General features: G+C 50.2%; 1 protein-coding gene across 2 annotated transcripts in view; it reads left to right on the top strand.

Moving 5' to 3' along the window:
• LOC116952053 (uncharacterized) overlaps positions 1–16,127 on the top strand; it is a 62,995-nt gene that overhangs the window by 22,296 nt on the left and 24,572 nt on the right. For both annotated transcript variants that reach the window (XM_032971064.2, XM_032971065.2), the window contains exon 3: positions 4,485–4,594. In XM_032971064.2, the coding sequence (XP_032826955.2) occupies positions 4,485–4,594 (110 nt within the window). The remainder of the gene's footprint in view (positions 1–4,484; positions 4,595–16,127) is intronic.

Genomic DNA, 16,127 nt, shown 5'->3' with positions numbered 1-16,127 from the left:
ACACCCACACATTTACATGCTGTGTATTTTAACTGGATTGCTACCAACACCCGGGTCAGGCATCGACCGCCTGCCATGGCATATTTATTGGTCCTGTGTCTTGAGTTTGAAATTGGCATTTCTATTACAAAAGAATGAAAACGTCTCGGAAGCCAGAGGGAAAAAAACGCAACGTGAAATGTCAACTAAAGTTCTACAAATGCATTTAATTGTTTAATAACTTATTTAAAATATACACACATATATCTAAAGACAAAGATCCCCCGTATAGCCTGAACAGACTGTTGGGCGCAAGTGCTGTTAACGAGTAGTACCGATGAAGGCCGACACTGTAGCACACGAGGCGGTGGGTGTCCAACGCCACGCCCGACAGCCTTTGTCTCCCCAGTAGCGATGTTTACACACCGCACCGGGTACTCGTGTGAGGCTGTTTCGACCTCGGGGGAGGCCCAGGACCAGTTCAGGTAATCGCCCCTGGTGTTGGCCGTGAGCGGGAATCGAAATCGGCACGCTGGGTTCGTCGTGCAGCGCGCTAGCCACTACAACACCGCTGCCCACAGTCCACCTGCATATGAAGACATACATACACTTGCATACGTAACCATCCTCCCTGTTTAACTTCTGTCATGTACGAACGTCCTTTGCCAACCGTGATAATCATGCCCAATGTGTCTGCACAGCGCCTTGGGATCTGGCTGCGTGCATATGCCGTGTCTCTGCAATTGTGCATAGATTCGCACAGAGATCCATAGACTCGCACAGAGATCCATAGACTCACACAAAGACCCATAGACTCGCACAGAGACCCACAGACTCGCACAGCGACCCATAGACTCGCACATAGACCCATAGACTCGCACAGAGACCCATAGACTCGCACAGAGACCTGTAGATTCACATATAGACCCATAGACTCGCACAGAGACCTGTACATTCACATATAGACCCATAGACTCGCACAGAGACCTGTAGATTCACATATAGACCCATAGACTGACACAGAGACCTGTAGATTCACATATAGACCCATAGACTGACACAGAGACCTGTAGATTCACATATAGACCCATAGACTCGCACAGAGACCCATAGACTCGCACAGAGACCCATAGACTCACACAAAGACCCATAGACTCGCACAGAGACCCATAGACTCGCACAGAGACCCATAGACTCGCACAGAGACCCATAGACTCGCACGGAGACCTGTAGATTCACATATAGACCCATAGACTGACACAGAGACCTGTAGATTCACATATATACCCATACACTTGCACAGAGACCCATATACTCGTACCAGAGACCCGTAAGCTCGCACAAAAGCCCACGGACTTGCACAGAAACCAATGGACTCATACATAGACCAATATACTCAGAAATCAATACAATCGCATAGAACGGTACTGTACCGTAAAATGTTGTACATTTATAGATATTTATTACGACAGCAAAGCACTTTTCACGATCGAAATGGGGTGCTGATGTTAAGGCAACCAGTTGGATACTATACTCGTGCGCCTGAAAGTAACTTTAAAGTGTTTTGTCTTCTTAGCTAAGTTTTTTTCGGGAGACACACAAAGGCCCAACGGCACCCAAAACGCCAGGCGGCCAGCCACAGACAGCACGATCAAATTTGTTCATTCATGGGTGTGTTTAATATCGCAGGGTTGTATGAAGTTGAGAAAGAGGGGATGGGAGGGGAATTCCAAAGCAGAGCGGTGCGGGGAAGAAGCAGAACGAGAAGTGAGGTCAACCGGAGTGGTGAGCGGGTGGATGGGTGAGTGGGTGAGTGAGTGGGTGAGTCAGTGAGTGATTGAGTGGGTCAGTGGGTGAGTGAGTGAGTAGGTGAGTCAGTGAGTGGGTGAGTGATTGAGTGGGTCAGTGGGTGAGTGATTGAGTGGGTCAGTGGGTGAGTGAGTGGGTGAGTGATTAGGTGAGTGAGTAGGTGAGTGGGTGAGTCGGTGAGCGGGTGAGTGATTGAGTGGGTCAGTGGGTGAGTGAGTATGTGGGTGGACGAGTCGGTGAGCGGGTGAGTGATTGAGTGGGCGAGTGGGTGAGCGAGTAGGTAAGTGGGTGAGTCAGTGAGTGGGTGAGTGAGCGCTTGAGTGGGTGCGTGAATGGATGAGTGAGTAGTGTTTGAATGGGTGAGCGAGTGGGTGATTGAGTGAGCGAGCGAGTGGGTGAGTGTTTGAATGTGTGGGTGAGTGGTGGTTGTACACAGTGTGATGGACGAGTCAAAACGGTCCGTGTCTGGTCGTCCAAGTCCTCAACACGGGCTGGGGCAATCATCAAGTGAAGCTCACAGTCGTAGCGGTAAGAAACTAGACGAGGCACGGTATATACAACACTTTACCCCAGAACACTGACCCTGCGGTTCGACTCTGGTGAGCTTAATTTGCGTTGCTGCGTGGACAGAGAGGATGGGGGAGGTTCGTTGTTTCGACTGCCGCGTCGGACATTGATTCTAACCGCAGTGCAGGCTCGGCGTCCCGACCACGCCAGGGCCGTGACAGCGCCTCTCCCCCTGTATGCTGTAGACGCCCCACTACAATAACCGGGATTAATAATAATAATAATTTCATTACAACTTCATTATACATAATAGAGGGGTTTTTTTTTAGTTAGATCGCGTAAATATATAAATGTGTCGTTAAACCCGCCGCCACCCGACACAGCCAACTAATGAGGTTTGTCACGTAAACAGAACGTGCCAATTCGTCACTAGCACAGCACACCGGTGCGTTGGAGAGTCAAACCACAACATTTATAATTTGAGAACTTAATTATTCTTGATTTGAAGCTTTCGTGACTGCAGGAATCCGTGCTCTTTGGTTCTTTCGGTAAAGTCACGTAGGTAGAAAATTCATAGAGCACGGCGTTTCGATCGCAACACAAGCAACCGTCATCAGGTGAGACGAACACAGCAGGAAAACTGCTGACGCTTGAGCTAATTATACTTTTCATTTCCAAGCCTTTTCACATCTCCCACCGATCTCAACATCGCCACAGCGCACAGGCTCAGCGCTCTCCCCCACTCTGTAAAGGTGCGCTGCGTAGCCTCCGTCGCTTCTATGCACGAACATTCAACTCAGCTGGTGAGAAGAGACGAGGACGTCGTCTGCCGTGCGTGGAGCGCTCTTTGCCAGTACACATCAGCTCATCCTGCGACAAGCTGATGAGAGCCAGGAGGTGGAATCGGATCCACAGCTCACATGCTTGAGCACAATGCGGCTTGATAACGTCGGCGTGGAAAGTCGACGAGGGCTGTAGGACAAAATGCATTTCATGTATATACGTGGAGACGCGAACATCACGTTAGTTTATGCGCACTTGACTGTTTCGTCTCATCGACACGTTGTGTTTCAGCCACCACACACTGTTGGCCACAACACATGCTCATCCACTCACTCACCCAATCACTCACCCACTCACTCACCCACTCACTCACTTACTCACCCACTCACTCACTCACTCACCCACTTACTCACCCACTCACCCACTCACTCACTCACCCACTCACTCACCCACTCACTCACTTACTCACCCACTCACTCACTCACCCAATCACTCACACCACTCACTCGCTCACCGACTCACTCACCCACTCACTCACTCACTCATCCACTCACCAAATCGCTCACCCACTCACTCACTTACCCACTTACTCAATAACTAACTCACTAACGCACTCACTCACCCACTGACCCACCCACTCACTCAACCACGTACTCAATAACTCACTCACCCACCCACTCACCCACCCGCTCACCAAATTGCAGGTGGTCACCTCACCTCTTTATTCTGATTCTTCCCTTGGCACCGCTCCGCTTTGGAATTCCCTCCCCATCATCGCCATCGCCTCTCTCCGCACACAAAAACGCTTACGTTCAATAGCCTCCCGCAATTCGTGACGCGCGTTTACACGCTCATCATCGATTGCAACTTCATGAGTGCCGCGTGTTGCTGGCCGCCCGGCGTTTTAAGCCTCTGGGGGAGGGGGGGGGGAGGGGGCCACTGTGCTCGGCAATTTGTAAAACGAACAAAACGACAACATTCATGAGTTCTACTTGAAATTATTTTAGTCGGCGACACTGCGTTGGCAGAATTTACGAGTGAATCCAATCCGAAAGGGATTCCGTGCAAGCTCGGAATGAGACAATGGGTTCATTAATGGCTGTGTTCGGAATAAGGGTCGTTGCCCGAAACGTCGTCTATTATAGATGTTATTGACATTCTCTTAGTAAAGCCATCGCATTATTGACGGACGTGTTGAGTTGCACTGTTACACCTCTACAAACGAAGACGTACACACAAAGACAAATATCCCCCAGGTAGTCTTGAGCAGACTCTACGGGGAGTGGGGTGGGAGGGGCGAGCGATGATGGTAGTGGTGGGGGCATTGCACTCATTGTGTTTTTGTGCTGTGGTGTTGTTGTGTCGCTTTGTGCTCATTTATGTCCCGTTGTGACCTCTTCCCCCAGACCTCTCCGTATGAGATCAAAGACTCGAACGGGTCTCTGCACACCGGACTTCCACAGGCCACGGGCTACTATCACTACGACGGGTCGCTAAACCAGTACCAGTATGGCAGGTACACACCGCACACACACACAACACAACAACAACCGCCATTCGCCGCTAAGTGGCGGTGACGTCACCACGACGCTTGTGCCAGGCCATGTGCTCCTTGAGGCCACGTGAAGTGTCGAACGCCCGCTGGCAGGAGGTCACGGGGCAGACCCAAGTGCCACGGGTCGACTGACTAAGATGACTGAGATGACTGGCTGATGCACCACCTGTGCCCCCTACTGTGCTAACCTGCAGTGCATTAGCCACCCGGCGCTCCGCTCGTTGTTGTGAGCATCGCTCCTCCGCCCTCCGTTGTTGTTGGAGGGCGACTGCCTCCAACTGCCCAGCAGCGTCCTTCACGAGCCTCCTCCACAGAGGCCGATCTTGACGCCGCTGGTACCAGTCATCGGCAAGTCCACTCAGCTCCACGTCCTTCTGTACCACATCACTCCATCTCTACTCTACCCCGTGCCGCGCCCGTTTAGCCCCCTCGATCCGGCCGAACAAAAGCTGTTTCGGCATGCGGTGGCTGGGCATACGGGCAACATGACCCAGCCAACGCAGCCTTGCCTGCTGGAGGAGCTCACTGATGGGACCCTGCCCAGATCTTTCAAGGATTTGTGAGCTCCTCACACAATCCAGCCTGGTAAAACCCAGGATGGATCATCGGCAGGCTACCCTAAATGTTTATAACCGGCGAAGATGTTCCATTAGGAGGGGTCTACGTTTAGCAAGCGTAGAGAAGGGAGGGAAAGACCGTTTCCGAGAAGACCTGAAGCCTAGTGCGGAGCGACAGACCAGGTAGCTTCCACACAGCGTTACGCAACCGATGAAAAGATATTGCCGCTCGACTGATTCGGAGTGAGATCTCTGCTGTTAAACTGGATCCGGTCATAAGCACACTGCCCAGGTATTGGAAACTCTCCACTCTCTCCACAACTGCCCCATCACCGATTGGGAGTTGTGGGGGCGGAGTGTCCGATGGTACAAAATACCCAGGCAGGTGCTTAGTTTTGGTGGGGCTGATGGGAAGGCCCCATCTCTTAGTGGCACACGCCAGTCTCAGCAGCAGCGTCTCCAACTCCTCCTCTAATGAGCAGCTATTACCAAATCATCGGCATACATAACGTGGTTGAGCAATAGGGAGCCATAACTTGACCGCACCCGGGCATCGATCAGCCTCCCATTATATCTGTACCAAATGGAGATTCCCCGGTACAGCTATTGAAGGCTTCATGAACTACGTGGTCAAAATAGATGTTAAATAATGTGGGAGCCAGAGGACATCCCTGTCGCACACACAACACGTACACACCACCACATACACACACACACACCACATACACACATACACACCGCATACACACCACATACACACATACACACCGCTTACACACCACATACACACATACACACCACCACATACACACGTCACATATACACACCGCATACACACACACCACGTACACACACACACCGCACACATACACACCACATACACACACACACACCACGTACACACACCACATACACACACATACACACACACCACGTACAGACACCACATACACACACACACACCGCAAACAAACATACACACATCGCATATATACACACACACACACACACCGCATACACACGTCACATATACACACCGCATACACACACATACCACGTACACACACACACACCGCACACACATACCACATACATACATACACACCACGTACACACACCACATACACACACACCGCATACAAACCAAATACACACATCGCATACAGACACACCGCATACACACACACCACATACACACACACACACACCACATACACACACACCAAATGTAACGCCTACATATTGGCACAACACCGATATACAGACCGTACTGACACACACACACGCGCACAGATAAAGACAAAGATGCTCCATATAACCTGCGCAAGTTGTTTGGGAAAGTGCACATTAGGGGGGTGGGAGTGGGTGGCCAACATCAGGCACGGCCGCCTTTGTCTCCCCGGTGCCGATGTTTTAACACTGCCTACCAGATAGATACTCATTTAAGGCTAAGTCGACGCAAGGGAAACCCGGGACCGGTTCAGAAAATGTGCTGCTATTGGTCGCGAGCGGGAATCGAACTCCGGTCGCACGGTCCGTAGCGCACTGCGCTAGCAACTACCACCACACATACCTCCAGATACGCACGCATACTCGTGAATAGGTACACACACACAAAGACAAAGATCCCCCGTATAGCCTTAATACTGGGGCAAGTGCTGCTATCGAAAACCCTATTAAGGTGGAAGGGCCATTGCTATGCACACACATACACACGTACACAATGTAAATGTACATCATCATCATCATACAACTAATGTTGGGCCAAATAAATTGTAGAATATTTAAAAAAAAAGTATTCACTAACAAGCGTGGTGATGACTACGCGAGAAATTCAGCTACTGTCCCTCTAGCTAAATAAAAATAACGATACACTTACACACACACAGACACTAAACAAAGACACACATAGACGCAAAGACAAAGATCCCCCGTGTAGCCTTAACAGACTCCTGGGGCAAGTGCTGTTAGCGCGGCTATGAAGGCCGGCACGGCACACGAGGGGGTGGGTGGCCAGCACCACGCCCGGCCGCCTTTGTCTCTCCAGTGGCGACGTCAACACGTCGCATCAGTTTCTCAATTGAGGCTGAGTCGACCTAGGAGAGGCCGAGGTCCGAATCAGATAATCGTCACTGGTCCTGGCCGTGAGCCGGAATCAACTCGAGTCGCCGGGCTCGAAGCGCAGCGTAGCGCTAACCGCTGCACCACCGCTCCCTACACACACGCACTTAGACCCACACGAATGCGGACAGGGAGGCTATGGGTTGAATGCATCAGCCACGGATATCTGATCCGATCCTGGGCCTCCCCTTAGGTCGACTCAGTCTGAACGGAGAACTCTGTTTCCGCTGTATCGGCACTGGGGAGACAGAGACGACCAGGCGTGGTTTGGTTCACATTGCCCACACTCTACCAGCGTGGTGAAGTATGGCCATTTGGCACTCGCTCAGTCGCTCACAGCGCCTGTCCTCACAGCTTGCGGGCTGTCAATGGTATATTGGCCAAACATCTGCACGTGAAAATGTGGTCATCGGATTCCTGGGTAAATAAGTCATTACAATTATTATTATGTTTAACCGAGCAAACCCAAAATATTCGCCAATAAAAATCACGATCTTGAATGAACACGCAAAATGCTGTGTGAAATAGTCGACGTTTCGGGCAATGGCTCATCTTCATAGCACACGAAGAATGGCGATGCGTATTAAGCAGAGCCATTGCTCTGTACGTATCCATGGATGACAGCACACGTCCTATGAAGAAGGGGCATTGCCCGGAACGTCACCTGTTATATATTCATCCCGTGAAGGCCACGGTGTTGGTATGGACGAATGTGTTGCGCTGTTGTTCATTGTACACCACTGCCAACGCAGCAGCAGCAGCAGCAACAGCATCGCCAAATAAGTTGTACAATTCTAATTCAAATCATCGTTATTCTCTGGCCAATGTGTCGTGACGCCTACTGCAAGATCCGCCCGTGCCCGCCCGGTACTCGCCAAGCTTCATTGGCTTCCGTTTGCCGAACGGATTCGTTATGAAGGTCGCACTCGTTGCACACACACACACGCAAAATACTCGCCACAAGTGTACCACGATACCTCGCTGATCTCGTCAAAATGCATCAACAACGCAGCAGCAGCAGCAGCAGCGGCGGCTTTTGGCTGCTGGGCCATCGAAACAAAGGCGGCGGTCACCGCATCATCGCGCGGCGCTTTTCAGACGCGCTTCTGCGGCCGTCTGGAACGCTCTTCCCTTCCGATGTCAGGAAGCCACTGGGATCTGTGCGCTTTCAAATGTAGACCAGCGGTCGACAGCGCGCGGCTCTTTAAGGACCGCCGTTTCGTGGCGCCGTTCGTTATCGAGGACCGTCACCGCCTCGTGTCCACCGCACGATGCATCGCGGATTTTGAAATATTGAGGGTTTTTTATTTTTGTTTGCTTGACCAAATTCGCAACAAAATGCCTCCTCCTCCTCCTCTTCTTGTTGTTTGGGTTGCGGACCCCTGGTCCAGACTGAAAAACCTCAATTTTCTTCAGAACGATCTCGCCTGTGCGTCTCGTTTGTTGTACATCATACATACACACACACACGCAACGTACATACAACATACACACACACGCAACGTACACACAACATACACACATACACAACGTACACACAACATACACACGCACGCAACGTACATACAACATACACACACACGCAACGTACACACAACATACACACACACACAACGTACATACAACATACACACACACACGCAAAGTACACACAATATACACACACACAACGTACACACAACATACACACACACAACGTACACACAATATACACACACACACACAACGTACACACAACATACACACACACACAACGTACACACAACACACACACACACAACGTACACACAACATACACACACACGCACGCAACGTACACACAATATACACACACACACACAACGTACACACAATATATACACACACGCAATGTACACACAACATACACACACAACGTACACACAACACACACACACAACGTACATACAACATACGCACACGCAATGTACACACAATACACACACAACGTACACACAACATACACACACACACACACCGTACACACAACATACACACACGCAACGTACACACAATATACACACACAGACACACGCAACGTACACACAATATACACACACAGACACACGCAACGTACATACACACACATACAACGTACACACAATATACACACACAACGTACAAACAACATACACACACACACGCAACGTACACACAATATATATACACACACACACAACGTACACACAACACACACACAACGTACACACAACATATACACACAACGTACACACAACATACACATACACACACACAACGTACACACAACATACACATACACACACACAACGTACATACAACATACACACACAACGTACACACATCATACACACACAACGTACACACAACATACACACACACAACGTACACACAACATACCCACAACGTACACACAACATACACACACACACAACGTACACACATCATACACACACACACAACGTACACACAACATACACACACAACGTACACACAATATACACACACAACGTACACACAATATACGTGCGGCACACACAACGCACACACAACATACACAAGACACACAACGTACACACAACACACACACACAACGTACACACAACATACACACACACGCAACATACACACACACAACGTACACACAACACACACACAACGTACATTCACACACACACAACGTACACACAACATACACACAACATACACACACAACGTACACACAACATACACATACACAACGTACACACAACATACACACAACATACACACACACAACGTACACACAACATACACACACACACAACATACACACACAACGTACACATACACACACAACGTACACACAACATACACACACACACAACGTACACACAACATACACATACACACACATAACGTACACACAACACACACACAACGTACACACAACACACAACGTACACACAACATACACACAACACACACACAACATACACACAACATACACACACACAACGTACACATAACATACACACAACACACACACACAACGTACACACAACACACACAACATACACACACACACAACGTACACACAACATACACACACACAACGTACACACAACATACACACACACAACGTACACACAACACACACACACAACGTACATACAACACACAACGTACACACAACATACACACAACACACACACACAACATACACACACACAACGTACACACAACATACACATACACACACACAACATACACACACACACAACATACACACACACAACGTGCACACAACATACACACACACAACATACACACACACAACATACACACACACACAACACACACACACAACGTACACACACACAACATACACACAACACACACACAACACACACACACAACACACACACAACACACACACAACATACACACAACACACACACAACGTACACACAATATACACACACAACATACACACACAACACACACACAACACACACAAAACACACACAACACACACACACACAACGTACACACAACATACAACATACACACAACACACACACACACAACGTACACACAACATACACACACAACGTACACACAATATACACACAACACACACACAACATACACACACAACATACACACAACACACACACACAACATACACACACAACATACACACAACACACACACACAACGTACACACAACATACGTGCGGCACACGCAACGCCCGTCGTCAGAGGCCTGGCTTTGGGTCACCGCGCCCGTGACCCCTAACCGTGACCCCCGCCCTGGGCGCCCGCGCCGTGCCAAGGGGCCTCGCACCTGCAACTCATTACCCCACAACCACCACAACCACCAGCACCACCACCAGCACCACCAGCAGCAGCAGCGGCCGCAGAGTCTCGCGAATTCGCCCCTCCCGCCCGTTCGCTTCCGCTCCTTGACAGCTCACAGCGGTGGGAAAGGAGGTCGCGGTGTCTGGGGAGGAGGGTGGTGGTGGTGTTGTGTGTGGTTGGTTGTTGTGGTGGTGGTTGTCGGGAGTGTAGGGTGGTGCATCTGTCGGTCGTCTCAGTCAGCCAAACCCATGGCACCTGCTGGGTCTGTCCCGTGACCTCCTCCTCCTCCTGTCAGCGAGGCTTCGACGCTTCGCGCGGCCTCAGAGTGCACCTAGCCTGGCACGGGCGCCGTGGTGGCATCACCGTCACCTAGTTGCGAATGGCGGTTGCATTGAGATTCGTTGGGAGTGTGATGATGGTGGGTGGGAGTGTGGTGGTGGTGGTGGTGGTTGGGAGTGTCGTGGTGGTGGTGGTTGGTGGCTGTGAAGTTGGAGGGTTGTACTTTTTGTTTTTTTTTCCGTAAAGTCACGTAGCTAAAATAAAATAAATGAAAAGTAAATTAAATCACGACGTTTCGGAGGCAACACAAGCTTCCGTCTTCAGGTGGAAACCGTCACAGCAACATTTTGCTGTGACGGTTCAAAAGTGCCAGAGCTCCCGGTGGCTTCCTAACATCGGAAGGAAGAGAGCGTTCCAGACGGCCGCAGAAGCGCATCTGAAAGCGCCGCGATGCAGTGGCCGTTTTTGTTCGATGGCCCAGCCAGAAGCCGCCTCTGCGAGGACGATCGGAGCTTGCGTGATGTATGCTCCTTGACGAGATGAGCAAGCTATTGCCGTTCATTTGCGGCAAGCACTTTGTGTGTAATGAGTGCGACACGTCGCTTCCCACCACTGCCAACATAGCATTCGCAACGACCTATAGCGTCGGCAGCAACCAGCTCCACCTGGCAACCATTCACAGCAAATAAACATCACTCTCAGTAGTAGTAGCAGCAGCAGCAGCGTCAGAAGCGATATCGTCAGCAGTGGAGCCTGCAAAGCCCTCCAAACAGCGTCATCAGCACTTAACCACTTTCAGGAAACACCACCTAGCAACCACTCTCCCCACCCACATCACTCTCACCACCGCTAACATCCATTGCTCCTCACATGGCCACCACCACCAGCATCACCTCTCAATCACAACCATCGTCATCACCGCCACCACCACCGCCACCGCCACCACACAATCACCACCAAAACGCTCACAATCACCACCGCACAAAGACTTAACTTTGCCGAATGCCACCACCACACTCCCAACCACCACCACCAACCACCACCCGTAACCACCATCTCCACGTAACACCACCACCTTCTCTAGATACTCTCAAAACCATCACACATCCATCAAACTCTGCCAAACTACAACCCTCCATTCTAGATTTGAAGCTTTCGTTACTGCAATGGATTCAAACTCTTTGTTTTATTCGGTAAAGTCACGTAGGTAAAATGAAATAAATGAAAACAACTAAATTAAATCACGACGTTTCGGAGGCAACACAAGCTTCCGCCTTCAGGTGGAAACCGACACAGCAAAATTTAGCTGTGACGACCGTACACACAGAGACCCATAGACTCACACAGAGACCCATAGACTCATACAGAGACCCATAGACTCACACAGAGACCCATAGACTCACACAGAGACCCATAGACTCATACAGAGACCCATAGACTCACACAGAGACACATAGACTCACACAGAGACCCATAGACTCATACAGAGACCCATAGACTCACACAGAGACACATAGACTCACACAGAGACCCATAGACTCACACAGAGACCCATAGACTCACACAGAGACCCATAGACTCACACATAGACCCATAGACTCACACAGAGACCCATAGACTCACACAGAGACCCATAGACTCACACAGAGACCCATAGACTCACACAGAGACCCATAGACTCACACAGAGACCCATGGACTCACACAGAGACCCATAGACTCACACAGAGACCCATAGACTCATATAGAGACCCATAGACTCACACAGAGACCCATAGACTCACACAGAGACCCATAGACTCACACAGAGACCCATAGACTCATACAGAGACCTATGTTTGTTGTCCTTCCCCCGCACCTCCGGTTAGTACGGTCGGCTACGCACGATGCGAAAGAAGTTCAACATACCTACATACATGTGGTAGTAATGGTGAGTACTATGGGGTGGTGGTGGTGCTATGGGTAGAGTGGTTGTTGGGGGTTCACTATGCTAAAGGTGGGGGGGAGAGGGGGGTGACTCGGGAATTAAAGTGGAATATTATTTGTATCGGAGCTGACAGCTCAGACTGCCGATCGCTTCAATATGCCCCACGTGGGTCCTTACGCACGTGTTTGTACACAGCCTTGCGTATCACACACGCACGCACGCACTGCACCGCACTGCACATTGCAATGCATACCTAGTGTAGGTAGGTGTATGGATGGATAGGCAGGTGTGTGTGTGTAGATGAGGAGTGGAGTGGATATGGGTAGCCAGGGGAGTAGGTAGGTGGGTGTATGGGTAGGTAGGTGTTTGTATGGGTGGGTGGGTAGGTGGGTGTATGGGTAGGTAGGTGTTTGTATGGGTGGGTGGGTAGGAGGGTGGGTGTATGGATAGGTAGGTGTGTGTATGAGTGGATATGGGTAGGCAGGAGATAAAGTAGGTGGGTGTATGGGTAGGTAAGTGTATGTATAGGTGGGTGGGTAGGTAGGTGTATGGGTAGGTAGGTAGGTGTTTGTATGGGTGGGTGGCCGAGTGGATGGGCAGGCAGGGCAGTGGGTAGGTGGATGTATGGGTAGATAGGTGAGTGTTCGGTTCGGCGGGTAGGTAAGCATGTAGATACGTGGATGGGTGGGTGTTTAGGGGAGCAGTGGTATCGTGTTGATTTGAAGCTTTCGTGACTCCAGGAATCCATACTCTTTGGTTCTTTCGGTAAAGTCACGTGGGTAGAAAAAAATAAATCACGACGTTTCGCACGCAACCCAAGCGCCCGTCTTCAGGTGAACATCGTGGACAAGGGAGCAGACATCGTGGACAAGGGAGCAGGCATCGTGATGCTCGCAGCAGATGTCACAGCTGTCGCGATTATCAACCTGAGGACGTGCGCTTGTGTTGCGTTCGAAACGGTCTTGATTGATTTTCTTTTCTTTCTGCCTCCGTGACTTTACCGAAAGAAGCCCAAGGGTATAGTCGTATGGTGGCTTAGCGTGCTGCGCTATGAACCAGGCGACGCGAGTTGGACGTCTGTTCACAGCCAACATCGCTGAGGAATATCTCAATCAGTCTTTAAGATCAGTGCCTCGTGCGTTGTGTCAACATCGCCACTGGGGAGACAAAGGCGATCGGGCGTGGTGCTGGACACCCACCCCCTCGTTTGTCGTGACGGGAAACAGCACTTGACAGCGCTTGTCCAAAGAGTCTGCGGAGGTTATATACGGGGGGACATTTGGCTTTGTATAGATGCACTGATAGAAAGATGCGTTTACAATGAACGTATGCATGTTGAACTTCTTCTTTGGTTCTTTCGGTAAAGTCACGTAGAATGAGAATAAAATAATAAATTGATACAATAAAATAACACAATAATATTCTCACATGTGAGAATATTATGTGAGAATATTATTGTGTTATTTTATTTTATCAATGTATTATTTTATTCTCATTCTACGTGACTTTACCGAAAGAACCAAAGAAGATAAATCCTTGCAGTCACGAAAGCTTTAAATCGCATGTTGAACTTCTTTCGCACTGTACGTAGCTAACGGTGCCAATCAGAGATGCGCGGGCGGGGGGGAGTGGGGTATGACAACAAACGAAACACACACACAAAAAAAACGAATTCTAAAGACGCGAATTTTAAATGTGTACGATTTAAACGCGCGCAGCTCTGGTGGCTCCCTACTATCGGAATGGAAGAGCGTTCCAGACGGCCGCAGAAGCGCGTCTGAAAGCGCGCTCGCGATGATGCGGTGACCGCCGCCTTTGTTCGACGGCCCAGCAGCCAGAAGCCGTTGCTCGCTCCGGCGAGGATGAGCGGAGTCTCGCGCGACGTTGGTTTCGTGCTCATTGACGACATCGGCGAGGTACCGTGGTTCATTTCGCGGCGATCGATTTGCGCGTGCAGCGAGTTGCGACCTTGCGCTGTGTTCGTTCGGCAACCGGGGGCCACTGTAGCTCGGCGAGTACTGGACGGACAACGTGCAGTGCCCGTGCCGGAGAACACATTTATTGTTATTATTATTATTTCAAAGCCCATTTAACACAATAAGGCACGGTCCCCTGTCACGTGTTCCATTATTATTGATATCTCTATATTGAGGTATTGGATGAAGTTCCGCGCCGGTTGTGTGGATTTCACGACCATACTTCACCACGCTGGTTTGGCGTGTGTTCGTGAAGACCTTTTTTGCGTAACCCCGCCACAACCATTCTGGACAAGAGGCTCGTGACAGGCACGCAGCCCCGGAGTAACTGCGGTACAGAATCAGAATACTGATTTATTCGGTAAGAATCCGATGAGCTTATAAAGCTCTTTTCCACACATGTCCAGTCACTGGATGGAAGCCCCCCCCCCCCCCCATATCAGCCACGTGTCCAGCGAGACGCGTAACAACAACACGTGCTCCGTGCACCCACGCGCACTGACCGCCGTGGTGAAGTATGGTCAACCTCCCCCGATAATCGACGGCGCTTTAAACCACAGCCGCCGGTGAATTCTTGTTCCACCGGCCTTGGGATCGGCTGAGAATGTGAACGAGCAGCGGCCGTACGCCGCCAGGCATCAAGGGGGACGTACAACCGATCGAGACGGAGCGCTGAAATCAATCCGCGTGGCAGCAGGTGCCAGGATTGTAACGTCTCGCGCTAACAGACAGCGCGCTGACCCACCAACAGCAGGACGCGATTGTGATCGCCACCATTCATCACCTGCCGCGTCT

The sequence above is a fragment of the Petromyzon marinus genome, chromosome 45 (genome assembly GCF_048934315.1).
Source record: "Petromyzon marinus isolate PM22_M1 ecotype Great Lakes invasive population chromosome 45, UKy_Petmar_22M1.pri1.0, whole genome shotgun sequence".
Classification (NCBI taxonomy): domain Eukaryota; kingdom Metazoa; phylum Chordata; class Hyperoartia; order Petromyzontiformes; family Petromyzontidae; genus Petromyzon; species Petromyzon marinus.
Note: the sequence above shows the minus strand (reverse complement) of the source record. Positions and strands in the feature narration are given on the sequence as shown.